Here is a 13,875-nt window from a genome sequence, read left to right on the forward strand (position 1 = left end):
ATGCTTCTATTGCGTTATGCATTATTTACTCTGAGGTTTCCTCTATGCTCCATTTCCATTCCATGAGTTCCTACTCAGTACTTAGCTTGTCAACAAGCAAGGCGGTCAAGTGTCCTATTTTTCAGAGATGGTTTGCTAGAGGAGCTTTCTCTTTGAAAGTCAGTCTGCCCCAAATCTGCTTTAAAGAAAAACAACTCTAAGGAAATGGGGGGGAACTGTTCTCCATCAACAGTTAGTCCCTGGGCAGCAGACTGAGCATGGGCACAATTCATCCCACTATGGTGAGATAAACTGAATTTATAAATCTTACAGTGACCACTGGTACAACAGAGGTGCAGGTGCAGGGCAGAGTTACTGGAAAGGAAAGCAAGCAAGACAATTGTGCGCTTACTCCTCATCCAGTCCATCTTCCAACCTTTATTACCTGGGGACCAAACCTAAAGTCCTGTCAGGTTTTTGGGTGCTATTGCTGTCCTGGCATGTGTCACTAAAACCTGGTTGGGGAAAGTAGGAGGGACATGCCTCTCCCAAATGTGTCCTCCAGGTTGTGTGGTTCAACACCAGCTGAGATTTGAGGTTAGAGAGACAGAGACAGCTTTGATCTTTAGGGTCCAAACCTCCTCATCAGCTGTTGGCTGAGTTAACATCTACCTGTACCTGGTGTTGGGAACCAGATGGATTCTGTTGGCACACCCCACTGTCTAGTAGCCACCCTGCCAGAGCTCTTGGAGATGATATCAGGTGCAGTGTTGAATCACAAGGCTGATCAGTCTGGTGAACTTTAATGTCAGAGTGGTATTGTTACGAGTGTCTAATAAAACTGATGGAACCACAATGTTGTTTTCGTCATGATGACACTGTCAAAATAGATTTTTTAAAACACGAGGTCCTCCTTACCTTGTTTTCCAGCCTCCCAATCAACTCTGCTAACCTGTTGATCTGAGCTTCCAAGCCTTCCTCCTTGGTGTCTGAAGAGGCTGCAGAAAGAAAGGTAGTTATGGGGCAAGAAAAGGACATCGGGCAAGAGATTGCAGACATTCTGGACCAGGCTGCAAAAGAAAAAAGTAGCATTTGCCAGGAGGGACAACAACACAAAAAGGTTTCACAGCATTTGGCAGTCTTCCTTAGCTGAATAGCTGACCTCGTATATCTCCCTTGGCATATACAAAATTGCCTTATACTAAGGTCAGATCGTTGTACCATCTAACTCAGTGTTGTCTGTGCCAGGGACAGGGGCTGCAGCCTTCCAGAGTGACACCAGCTCTCATCAGTCCCACCCCACCTGCCAGCATGGCCAGTGGGGTCAGGGATGATGGGAACTATAGCTCAATGGCACCTGGGGACTGCAGGTTCCCCATATCAGGTCCTGCCACAGGGCTCTAGACTTCTCCTAAAACAGAACTGGCCTCTGTGAGCAATGTTTGACAGGTGGGCAGGAGTGTCCAAGGAATAATCAGGAACACATTCTAGGGCCCCTCTGCAGTCTTCCTTCACAGCTGCAGCTTGAATTCAGATTGTGGTTGCAAAGAATACCCCTAAACATTTTTTTATAGAAAAAAAGCACCGCTTAGCTCCCATTGATTAATTTCCATTGATGGTCATGCAACCCACCAACCTACTCAAGGCTGGCTTTCCCAGCATCTGTAGCAACACTTACCAGTCTGGAAGCTTTTCCTGCGTTCTTTGGTTACAATTCTGTTGTTGGGGGGATAATTAGGCACAGGGTTGTCGTACCAGGTGTCCATGACACCGTGGCCAGATTTACTGTGGAACTGTCTGCAGTTGGAGGAAAGAAACTGATTAATACAAAAGAACACATTTCCCCCCTTTTAGATAATAAATAGCTTTTCATGTTGTGAACCACCCTGAGATCTATGGATATAGGGCAGTATACAAATTTTAATGATGATGATGTAATGAAATGCAGCACTAGCACAGCAACTGGGCCACCAGTTCTTTCCATTTCTCATTTTTAACCCCATCTTAAATTGAGTTCTCCACATTTCCACAACAGTTTGCAAATCTATTTTTAAAACTCATGAAAATTCACAAACATTTGAGTTTCCCTTAATAGACACATTTTTGTAAACAACTTTACCTAATATATACATTTTTTACAAAGCATTTCCCATGACATAATACATACCTGTATGTTATTTCAGCCAATGCACAATACACCTCACCATTGAGAGAAGATTGCACCCCCGTCTATGGAATGCCCTCCTCTTCCAGACTTTGTTATCTTATTCCTTTATTTATTTATTGCATCAATATACCACCTTTTCCTCCAAGGAGCTCAAAGTGATGTCTGTGTTTCACATTTTATCCTCACAACAACCCTGCGAGGTGAGTTAGGCTAAGAGAAAGTGACTGGCTCAAAGTCTCCCTGTGAGCTTCATGGCTGAGTAGGGATTCAAACCCTGCTCTCCCAGGTCGTAACCCAACGCTCTAACCATTATGCCACACTGGCTGTTGACTGTTTTGGGCCAGGTTAAGACTGATTTGCTCAGGCCATTTAAGTTTTGCAAGTAGATTAGTGTTTCATTTACTCTGTTATTTTTACTTACTTTATTTATTTGATGGTGCATTTTACGGTATATGGTTATTTTAGATTTAGGTTTAGGTTTTGGGATGGCTTTTTTTGTGTGCTTTATACTTTCTCATGGCATTTGTTTTGAGAGAGGATGGGTTGTAAATAGTCTGAATAAACAACCTGCATCAAGAGGTTAGGGCCAGATGATCAAATCCCTACCTGGATAATTTAGCACCATTTTAGTAGCCAAAATGGTGTCCTCCAACTCCCATCGACATCCAGCTAGCATGCCCAATGGTCAGGGACGATGGGATTCAAGGTCTAACAAGATTGAGAGGGTACCACATTGGCTTCTCCCAACCAATACAGTGGTACCTCGGGTTAAGAACTTAATTCATTCTGGAGGTCTGTTCTTAACCTGAAACGGTTCTTAATCTGAGGTACCACTTTAGCTAATGGGGCCTCCCACTGCCGCTGTCGCACAATATCTGTTCTCATCCTGAAGCAAAGTTCTTAACCCGAGGTACTATTTCTGGGTTAGCGGAGTCTGTAACCTGAAGCATCTGTAACATGAAGCATCTGTAACCCAAGGTACCACTGTATCCATGAAGAACATAGGAAGAGCCCTGCTGGATTGGACTAAATTCCCATCTAATCCAGCAGCATCCTGTTCTTACATTGGTTGACTAGATTTCTGTGGGAAGCCTGCAAGCAGGACCCGAGCACAGCATCCCTCTCCACCCTTGTGACTCCTGGCAACTGATATTCAGAGGCACACTGCTCTCCACAGTGGAGACAGAACATAGCCATCATGGCTAGTTGCCATTGACAGGATTTTATCAATATGGAGGACAAGGATAAGCCTTTCGTGCTTATTCTTGTTTACTTATCATATTGATGAGAGATGCACATCTTCACATGGGCAGGCCTCACAGATACTGAATTATGTTTTGTTTCAAGTTTGCAGCGGCTTTGAGGCAATCTGCTAGCGGGTACATAACCTGCCGTTCGGTACTGTTAATTGCCAAGGGAACAATTTCCTGTCTACTCTCATCACCGAGATAAGTTGGTACCCTTGACAACTGGGGAAGATTGGAAAGATGTAGGAAAGGTTAAAAAAAGGTGTCTGTGGGATAAGCTGAAAAATAAGAAATGGAAGAGTGGGTGGGGGATAGGTAAAAGGATGGTTATAATGGTACTGAGAGGATATTTCATAACAGTGCAGCCACTCACTCCAGCTGATATGCCTGATGCTCAGAAATAACAGTGCTTTGTTTGGTATCTAAAAGCAGCATGTTGGGGGGGGATGTGGGTCTCTTGGCAGCTACCCCAGGGTCTCTGCAGGAAAGCCCACTCCTCCAGAAGTAATCATCTGCTTCTATCTTGTTTATTCAGAGTTCCATAGAATGCAAGTGGAAAGCAAGCAGTCATTGATTATTTCATCTGGAGGCCCATGAGCAGAGAAATAAATCTTTAGCTGCTCCATCCAAGGACTAATTGCTACTTGATTGTTTCCTCTTCTGCTGATCTGGCACCTGCTCAGGACAACTCTGCCAATGTATTAAACATATATTTACTTTCAAACAGAAGAAAGCTTGGCATCTAAAGCCAGGCCACATCACACACACAAACACACCTTTAAAAAAAAGTTGTCACTGCAATCATAACCCAACTTACTTGGGAGTAAGCCCGATTGAACTGAATTCTGAGCAGAAACATGATTTATACTTTATTTATGGGTATTTCTAAACCAACAACTCATAAGAAAATATCACAGCTGTGTAGAATAAAATCATTATTACAATTGCTCTCTTAGGGCTCTTCCACACTTCCACTTGTCTCACAACTTTCCCCGGGGGGGGGGGGGACTGGTTTTCCATGGATCAGTGTTTCTTCCGATTCAGTGGCAGAGTGGGTTTTCCTAATGGAGCAAACTGAAAACTGCTCAGACTGGTGCTTTCTAGGCTTCGGACAAAGCGGAATTGTGAACAAGCCCTTTGTCTCCTAATGCAGGACAATCTCAAGCTACCTTAGAAGCAAATGTAAAAACCTGCGACATTTTAACAACCACCAGCATTTGACAAATCAATAAATAAAGCTTAAAACACCAGCTCACATTGGGGTGGGAAAAACATACCAGCAACCCAGAGCTTTCTAGTTTAATAGGTTAAAGGCAGCACCCAGGAAATGGATAGGTAGCCATGCATAGACTCATAGGTGCCACCCTTCAGAACAGAAGAAAACAAGCTTCCATATGACAGCTCTTCAGATATTTGAAGATGGCTATCCTATCACTTCTCACTCTTCTCCAGGCTGAACACACCCAAGTCTCTAAACCATTCCTCATAAGACTTGGTTTCCAGACCCTTTATCCATGCAGTTCTGCTGTAATGTACTAACAGGAGTGGACTTCTTTTAGTCTGAGGGTCAAAATGGCTTCCACACAACCTTCGGGGGGGGGTACATCCCTGTGGAGGGCAGGACCTGAAGCAAAAGTGAGTGGTAATTTTTACTTCCTTCTATAGTAGGCTTGGGACGCAGGTGGCACTGTGGTCTAAAACCACAGAGCCTAGGGCTTGCTGACCGGAAGGTCGGCAGTTCGAATCCCCGCAATGGGGTGAGCTTCCATTGTTCAGTCCCTGCTCTTGCCCACCTAGCAGTTTGTAAGCACGTCAAGTGCAAGTAGATAAATAGGTACTGCTCCAGTGGGAAGGTAAACAGCATTTCCGTGCGCTGCTCTGGTTCGCCAGGAGTGGCTTAGTCATGCTGGCCACATGACCTGGAAGCTTTGTCTGCGGACAAACACCGGCTCCCTCGGCCTATAGAGCGAGATGAGCGTGCAACTCCAGAGTCGTCTGTGACTGGACCTAACGGTCAGGGGTACCTTTACCTTTTATAGTAGGCTTGCTTCTATACCCCCCACACCTCACCCTTCTCTATCCTCCACCCAGGCAAGCAGGAAGCCTTTTCAGAGTTCCAAGGACAGATTTCAGCCAGGTCAAAAGACTCACAGGAGAGTGCAGAGCAGGCTTGGGGAGATGGGGTGTGACTGGAGAGAGTTCTGAGAGCCTGACACAGAGGCGTGGAGGGCTGCATTGAGGTCCTGGCCTGAGGCTCCACACCCCTGCATTATAATACATTAGGTCTGGGGCGGGGTAAGGCTGCCTGAACCGTAAAATAGAAGTAATTGATGTGAATGTTAAACCTTCCTTTGATCACTTAATCCGAGAGCAGCAACTGGAGGTCAGGTGTCAATAGAATCCACCGTCCAGCCTCCATCTAGGCCATGCGCTAGAGTGAAGCAGTTTTAAGCTACTTCTCTGAATCCTTCAGCAAGGGTAATGCTATTCAGAATGAAATACAACATAGAGGCCACAAGCACAGGTGTGACTGTCTAGAAAGAATCAACACAATCCCAAAATTCAGCATACCAGGCTGCTTCGCATCTATATTTAGCATCAAACCCAATTCAAAATGAGCACTGACATCAGGTATAGCCAACGTGGTGCCCTCCAAACTCATCCTCCTTCACCACTGTCCATGCTGGTCAGGGCTCATGGGAACTGGTTCCAACAGCATCATGTTGGTGACCCCTAACCTGGATCCATATACACAGCTCCTATTTATTCCTCTGGCCTGGCAGACCAATCTTAAGGGTGTAAAGGACTTTTTTCTTTAGGGAAAGGGCCACAACATTTTGGAAAAGTGGGACACCTATGCCTTGTCTGCATCGTGTAGTTTGGCTACTACATGGCTTCATCATGATCCAGCACAGCAGTCACTTAGCAGGTACCACAGGGTTGCTTTTCTTGTTACCTGACTCATTCACTCCCACATCTCCTTTAGATCACCTTTTAATTCAACATTCATCATGATTTGCTTGTACAAAACTTATTTGAAGGTCAGACTATGCCCAGTCTTTACGGAGAAGTTGCTCTGATTAGTTTGCGGGAAAGTTGTATGTCAATCTTCCATTCATCCTGATTTACTTGAGCAGTGTTTTTACACCTCCCTATTAATCATTCATTTGTCCTATGGTTTTCAGTGCATTTACCTATCACTTTTTTAACCACAACAAGTCAGTTTTTTAAAAAAAATAGAAAAGCAGATTTGTTGTACCCACAGCAACAGAGCACTTTAATCCGCTTTAATTGGGCAAGCCTAAAATTTCCTTCTTGCACTTGAATCCCTCCCCCCAAATGCTGAGAGTCTGGAGGTAATTGCAGATTGTCCTCATCACCAAATTACTTGGGCAGTGCACTGCATCTTCCTGAGGTCTGTGTGTCCCCTGTCCCCAAAACACTGCCAAATACACACAGGCAGAAAAACATAGCTTGCTTGGATATTGCTTGTCCAAGCTTTGTAGGCAGACACCCTGCCCCATTTTTTTGGGGGGGGTAGACTTGATAATAGCACACTTGCTAAAAATGAAACTGCAGCACCAAAGTGATGGCCATACTCAGAGAGGAGAGACTTGATGCATCATATCCACCTGCAATGCAGGGAGATCCATTCTGCTCTGTTAAGTAATTCTCATGAATATACATTGGCGTTGAGGCTGCTGAATATACCAGAGACTGATGCAAAATAAATCAAAAGCGGCAGAAGCAGAGTGAGAACAGAAAAGGAGAAGCTCCAGAAACACTCCTGAGTCCAGCATCTTGCAGAGGAAGAAGAGGAAGCAGGAAGTCAAGCTGGCAACTGAAAGACATGAACATGAGCACAGCTTTTTGCTACTCAGAGCTAAGAGCTTAGAGACTGCCTCTCTTTGCTGCATCCTCTCACAAGGCACATAGAAACACAGGAAGTTGCCTTATATTGACCACTGATCTCCAGCTGTTTTTGGACTACAACTCCCATCATCCCTAGCTAGCAGGAGTAGTCAGGGATTATGGGGATTGTAGTCCAAAAACAGCTGGAGACCCAAGTTTGGGAAACCCTGGTCTACACTGGCTGGCAGTGGCTCTCCAGAGTTTCAGGCAAGGGACATTTCCAGTCCGACCTGGAGCTGCATGGCATTGAATCTTGGGAGATTCTACATTTCAAGCAGATTCGCTGCCACTGATTCGCTTTTCACCCTGGAATTGCCTTCCACAAAATGCAATGACCACGAACTTAGCAGACTTTAGAAGGCGATCAGGCAAACACATGGAGGAGAAGGCTATCAATAGCCAGTGGCCAAGATGGCTGTCTACTTACCTCCAGGGTCAGAGGCAGTAGGCATCTGAATACAAGTAACTGGGGAACAATGGGAGGGCAGGGGCCTTTCATACATCACCATCTTATAGACTTCCCAGGGGCATCTGATTGGTGGTTGTGAAAAAAGGGTGCTAGACTAGATTGTCCCTTGGTCTGATCCAGCAGGGTTCTTCACAGGTACTTTCTTACATTCATAGCTGTCATTTCAAAAGCTAACCTAATGGAACACCCATGACAGGTACTTCTGTTTAAGTTTTCTGGTTATTAAGAAAGTGGTGTCATCATAGCAGAACTTGGTGTTCCAACCCTGATGATAGCAGTGAAGCTAGAGTGGGAAAGTATTCTTGTTTCCTGTAGATCCTCTCCCAGTCTGATCCTCAAGGCCAAACTAGACTAGAGTTTTGCAACTGAAATACAACTGCTGGAGATAGTAAATTTAACAAGAGAAGCAGCAGAGGTGAGCTGGTGCTTAACCCCTTTGCCATATGCATCCTCCCCCCCCGATTAATCATCCCGTGCTCTCAGTGTCCACAGAAATCCTTTCCCCCTGTGGCTGGGAAAGGAGAGGGAAATATATTTTAATGCTGCAGTCCTCTACCCTCTAACCAGGCAGTAAACCTCACTGAACTTAATAGAGCTAAGTAGATATGTAAGGCACACCTGTAAGACGTATTTTCAGAGCCAGGAAATCAGAGCCACACCATGTATTCAAAGCACTCTGATACCACCTTAACAGGCATCTCTCCCCTGCCCCCCCCAAATTCCTGGGAACTGTAGCTCAGCACCTTAAACTACTGAGACATAAATTTTTGACTTGTGTAGGTTCCCTAGCACCCTGTGAAAGTTGACCTGATACCACATCAACCAAGTCTGTGTTGTGTTTTTGAAGGTGGTTCCTCTATGTATCCCTGGGAATTGGTTTAGAATTTATGTAATAGTCACAAAATTTATCCATATTTTTTTCTTTTCGTTCACTCACACTTACTCTGATTTTTAAATAAAATGTAGGGTATTCGTGTATTGGAATTAACAGAGAGATGGTGAGCATTCAGGCTTGCTTTCTGCATTTCCAAATCTTCAGGATCATTTTCAATATGTTGCATTGCATCTGCAGGCTTCTATTCGCTTCTTTTTCAATAAAGGAAATGCAGTGTGGATTAGACTGTTGTAATTAAGAATGCTCTACTCATTTCCAGAGTTTGTCACTTGAGTCATTAATATAGGATAGTAAGTGCCTGAGCTGGTAAGCCTCATAATACAGTTTCAAAAAGGGAATACCCCATGCTCCTTCCATTGGTTTTTAAAAATATATCTGAGAATTTTAGCAGTACATGGGCATTTTTCTTTTAAAATGAAAGTTTCCATTTAGAACGTTGGAACAGGAATTTCAGTGGGGAGAACAGCACAAGGTAGATGAACTTCGGTGGTTTTTTATCATTTATATCAAGGAGATCCTATCAAATGAAGACAAGCAATTCCAGTGTGTTACATTTGTGCAAACATGGAAATAATTAGCAGTAAAAGTCTTGTTTGATATTTTGGTCACTTGGACTCCTAAATATCTAAAGACAAAGTGTACTAGGGAGACACCCACAGATTAGAGATTTCAGTTGTTCTCATTGGTCTGTCTTGTACCATAACCAATCAGGATTGTGGGAGTCATGCAGAGCCATACCAGAGTCTTCTAATATTGCAGGGGCCCCCTGACCTCGTGACCAGCACTCCAAGCTTTACAATGTATTGGAATGTATTGACTTAACTGGAGTTGTGTTTCCTCTGGGCAATGACACTATATGGTGATGGGTGGGTAAAAGCCATGACGGGATGTAGGTAACGTGAGACATTGGCAAACGGCCATGTGACAGGAGAGAGGAGAGAACAAAGGGTAATAATAAAAGATACCGGACAGGAGAGAAGTCGAAGGAGCTGCCCTCCATCCTGAAAATACTGCTGTCTCACTGTGTCTTTTTTCTATGCTGTGCACCATTTGTGACGGCTGGTTTCCGACAAGTGGTGCCCCGTGTGAGGCTAACTTAAAAGAAGAGGCTAACTTAACGGAAGAGGCAAACTTAAAAGAAGAGGCTAACTAAAGAAGACAGTGTGAGGCTGACTTCAAAGGAAACAGTGTGAGGCTTCTTGATCATCGACTCACTACGTCCGGCAAGGGTTGCAAGCGCTGAATCATCTTCGGATCCCTGGTGAGTCGATCCCTTTTATCTTGATTTTTGAAAAATGGGCAGCTCTTTGTCTACTCCCCAACAGAAATTTTTAAAAGACTTAAAATTTCTCCTCTCCTCCAACAAATTGGAAGTTCCTGAGGGTGATTTGATACAGCTCATTCTGGCCATCGATGAGCATTGCCCCTGGTTCCCTGCAGATGGGACATGGGAATTAAAACATTGGGATAAGATTGGAACACATTTTCATGGACACCCCAGCATTGGTGTTCGGATTCTAAATGCATGGTGCAAGGTTCGTTATGCCATGGGCTCTTTAACTCCAAAAAATATCTCAATGGCTGTATTGCCAACATCACCCCCGGCTTCTTTAATCCAGCCTGCTGTGATGCCGCCTGTTCCAGCCCTCGCCTTGCCAGCAGCCCCAGACCCCAAACCTCCGGACTACACTTCCTCACCAGAGGACCCAATCCTGCAAAAATACCATGGTCTGGCTGGCAATGATCCTACTCTCTCATCGACAGAACCAGCCACCCCTTTTCAACGTGCAGTCCTTGCCTGTTCCTTAATTCAGGATACTGTGGCATTTCCCATCATTGTGCCCCCTGCTGGTGCTCCAGCAGGAACTCAAGCCCAGCACCAACCTTTTGACTTTAAAATCTTGAAAGAGCTTCAATTGTCAGTACGGACAAACGGACTTGATGCCCCATTTACACAGGCTCTTTTGGAAGCCACATTAGCCCTGCCTTTGGTTCCAGATGACATCAAACTTTTGGCACGTACAGTGTTACCCCCATCAGCAGGTGTATTGTTTGCCCATGAATGGGAAACTGCCTGCCGTGTTTATGCCCCGGCTTTGTTGCAACAAATCAGAGGGAATAATCCAAATATTACCCTCGCAGATGTCCTAGATGCCATGATGGGGCGTGGTCCCTTCGCTCAGGCTTCAGTACAAGCCACACTGCTGCAAATCTTATTGAGGGACACTGCTCTTGCTGCTAAACAAGCAATGAGAAAAATCCCAGAGCCCACCAGTTTTCAGTCTAGATGGGGGTCGATCAGGCAAGAGGCAAGAGAATCATATTCCTCCTTCATGGACAGGCTGCTTACAGCGAGTCGCCAAATTGAAAATCCTGAAGCCAAACAAATAATTATCAAACAATTGGCCTTTGAAAATGCAAAAGAGGATTGTAAGGTTGCGTTACGACAGATAATATACAATCCTGCCACAGACACAGCCGCTATACTTCGCATTTGTCAGTCTGTAGGTACAGCAGCTCATCTGTTAGCAGCAGGGTTAAATAAAAACCAGCCTGTAGCCACCGATACAACATGGTTCCAGTGTGACAAACCAGGATCACCGATACCCCAGTGTGGGTAGGACAGTGGCATCTACCAAAAGAAAAATCCGCAGCAGCGGCAACAGTTTGTTTCTGTACAGCTTATTTTTGAACAATTGACTTTTGGCCACATTGAACCATCTTCATCCCACTGGCTCCAGCAGACAGGAAAAGGTTTGCTTTTACATTGCCAGTATATAACAACTTGTAGCCCACCCAGCGATATCAGTGGGTTGTTCTGCCTCAAGGCATGCGGAACTCCCCTACACTTTGTCAACATTTTGTGGATGAAGCATTGAAACCTTTCCGCATGCGCCACCTAGAGGTGCAGCACACGAAGTGCATCTGGCAGTGTTCGCCTTCCTAACCATTTGCCTTGCCATCCTTTGCTGCACCGTTATACAAGGAAGAGAAGCAGACGACCCAGTCCAGTTGAAACCACCATATTTCACCTTATCAGCTGGCAAGCCGCTGTCATCAGAATCCTACTCTGGCTGGCAGCATCCACGGCTCAGCCACTCTCGAACTATAAGAACAGCGTTATTGAATAAGACTTTTAGGGGAGAAAATTATCATAAGATATGGAGGGATAATATTTTTGTACAAGATATGATTATGTTTACCAGTTTATTGAATGCTTCTAGATGCTGGCTGTGTATGCACATGCCCCCTTTTGCCAGTCATTCAGGCATAATGCTTCATGGTGTGCCTGTCAACGGATTTTTTCGATTTACAAATATTATATCCCCTAAGCAATCTTCTTGGCCTCCAGTACACTTGACCCTCCATGAGCCTGCCCCCATTTGTTTTCAAATTAAAGAGGGGAAAGAATCATGGGGCATATATCCAAACTGTCAATATACATTGAAATTCACTTTTAATAGCTCTTGTTCTCTTACAGGAACATACAGTGACCAATCTCAGTGCTATAGGAGTGACACCAGTGCATGGCTAATAAACTAGAAAGGAAGCCTACCATGCAGCTTGGAATCAGAATTCTTATATTCTTGGCTTCTGGATGGAAGTTGGCTTCGACATTTATTGATTTTAGTGATCCTTATAGTAGTTATTTGCGTTATTTTGTGTTGCTGTATACAATGTATTCCTTCTTTAATCTCTGTATGTACTGCATGGTTCTCCAGTCCGCGGCCCGCTTCCAGTCTCACACGAGTCGCTTATCACGCTCGATATAATCGTATTGGTACTAACATTTATGACTCTGATTAATAAAATAAAGAAAGAGGGCATGTGGGAGTCATGCAGAGCCATACCAGAGTCTTCTAATATTGCAGGGGCCCCCTGACCTCGTGACCAGCACTCCAAGCTTTACAATGTATTGGAATGTATTGACTTAACTGGAGTTGTGTTTCCTCTGGGCAATGACACTATATGGTGATGGGTGGGTAAAAGCCATGACGGGATGTAGGTAACGTGAGACATTGGCAAACGGTCATGCGACAGGAGAGAGGAGAGAACAAAGGGTAATAATAAAAGATACCGGACAGGAGAGAAGTCGAAGGAGCTGCCCTCCATCCTGAAAATACTGCTGTCTCACTGTGTCTTTTTTCTATGCTGTGCACCATTTGTGACGGCTGGTTTCCGACACAGGATTCTTTGGGGAAAGCCACATGCTTCAAATGTATGGTGTGTATGCAACCTATGTCAATTCACATGTCAGGCTGGTTCACACAGAGCCACTAATTTGCATGCTGCAACTCATACGCATATATGCAAAAACAACAACTAGAATTTATAGAGAAATACAATACAGGGGGAGAGTTCAATACGGGGCTGCTGTTTAGGATCTTGATGAAATCTTCTCCCACAAGGTCCCAACGAATGGAAAGATCTTTGCCGACAAGCTGCCTGCTGGAACTTTGTAGCTTTCTGTTTATTTTCTTTAATTTAGAACACCAGGTGGTGGGTGCAGAGGTCTCTTGATATGAGCTTCTGATTTCCCCCATTTCCATGGCAACCATTTTTGGGTTCTGGTCAACAAGCTCTGTAGAGCTGTGTGACATTTTAACTTCTTGTTGCTGAATCCAGGCTGTGATTCATGGTAACCCTTTTATTTTGGTGCTTCTGCTGCTTCTAGCTTTTTGCTAGCTCTGCTACTTCTAGCTTTTTGCAAAGACTCAAGGGGGCGGTGGGGGGGGGATAGAAGCCATGGGGTTTTCCTGTTCCTGCCCTAATCTGCAACTTCCCCCATTTTCTGAAACTTCTGTTGACAAGACAGCACAACTCTGGGAGGGAAATGCTCTGGCTTCTCCAGTGCCATCCCTCCGATAGGAACAATTCCTCACAAGGAGTGGAAGAGTTAAGGCACCAGGGCTCAAAGGACCCACCAATTATGCCTGTCCCAAGGTTCCTTTCAAAATATTTCCCAGAACCAAGTGGTTGAGGATCTGAGAGCTGCCATATTAATTTCCCACAATATCCCATCAGCTCAGGGCAGTGTGGGAACTTAAAACGGCAGCCTTTGGCTGCTTAGCACTGATTAGAGTGCTACTGTCTGCTGTTGCCATTGCCACCAGGTGAACACACCACCACTCCACCCACAAAGTTGGGCCTCACCAGATGGCCTCAGACATGGAACTGGCCCTGGGGTATTACGTTGCTAGAGACA

The 13,875-nt window shown here is 44.8% G+C and overlaps 1 protein-coding gene across 1 annotated transcript in view; it reads right to left on the reverse strand.

Moving 5' to 3' along the window:
• The window catches only part of NECAB2 (N-terminal EF-hand calcium binding protein 2), a 144,986-nt gene that overhangs the window by 17,753 nt on the left and 113,358 nt on the right, over positions 1-13,875 (reverse strand). Inside the window, exons 7-8 of the mRNA XM_053399512.1 lie at positions 1,658-1,776; positions 898-977 (exon numbers count right to left, since the gene is read on the reverse strand). Coding sequence (XP_053255487.1) covers positions 898-977; positions 1,658-1,776 — 199 coding nt within the window. The remainder of the gene's footprint in view (positions 1-897; positions 978-1,657; positions 1,777-13,875) is intronic.

Source organism: Podarcis raffonei, chromosome 8, assembly GCF_027172205.1.
Source record: "Podarcis raffonei isolate rPodRaf1 chromosome 8, rPodRaf1.pri, whole genome shotgun sequence".
NCBI classification, from domain to species: Eukaryota; Metazoa; Chordata; class Lepidosauria; order Squamata; family Lacertidae; genus Podarcis; species Podarcis raffonei.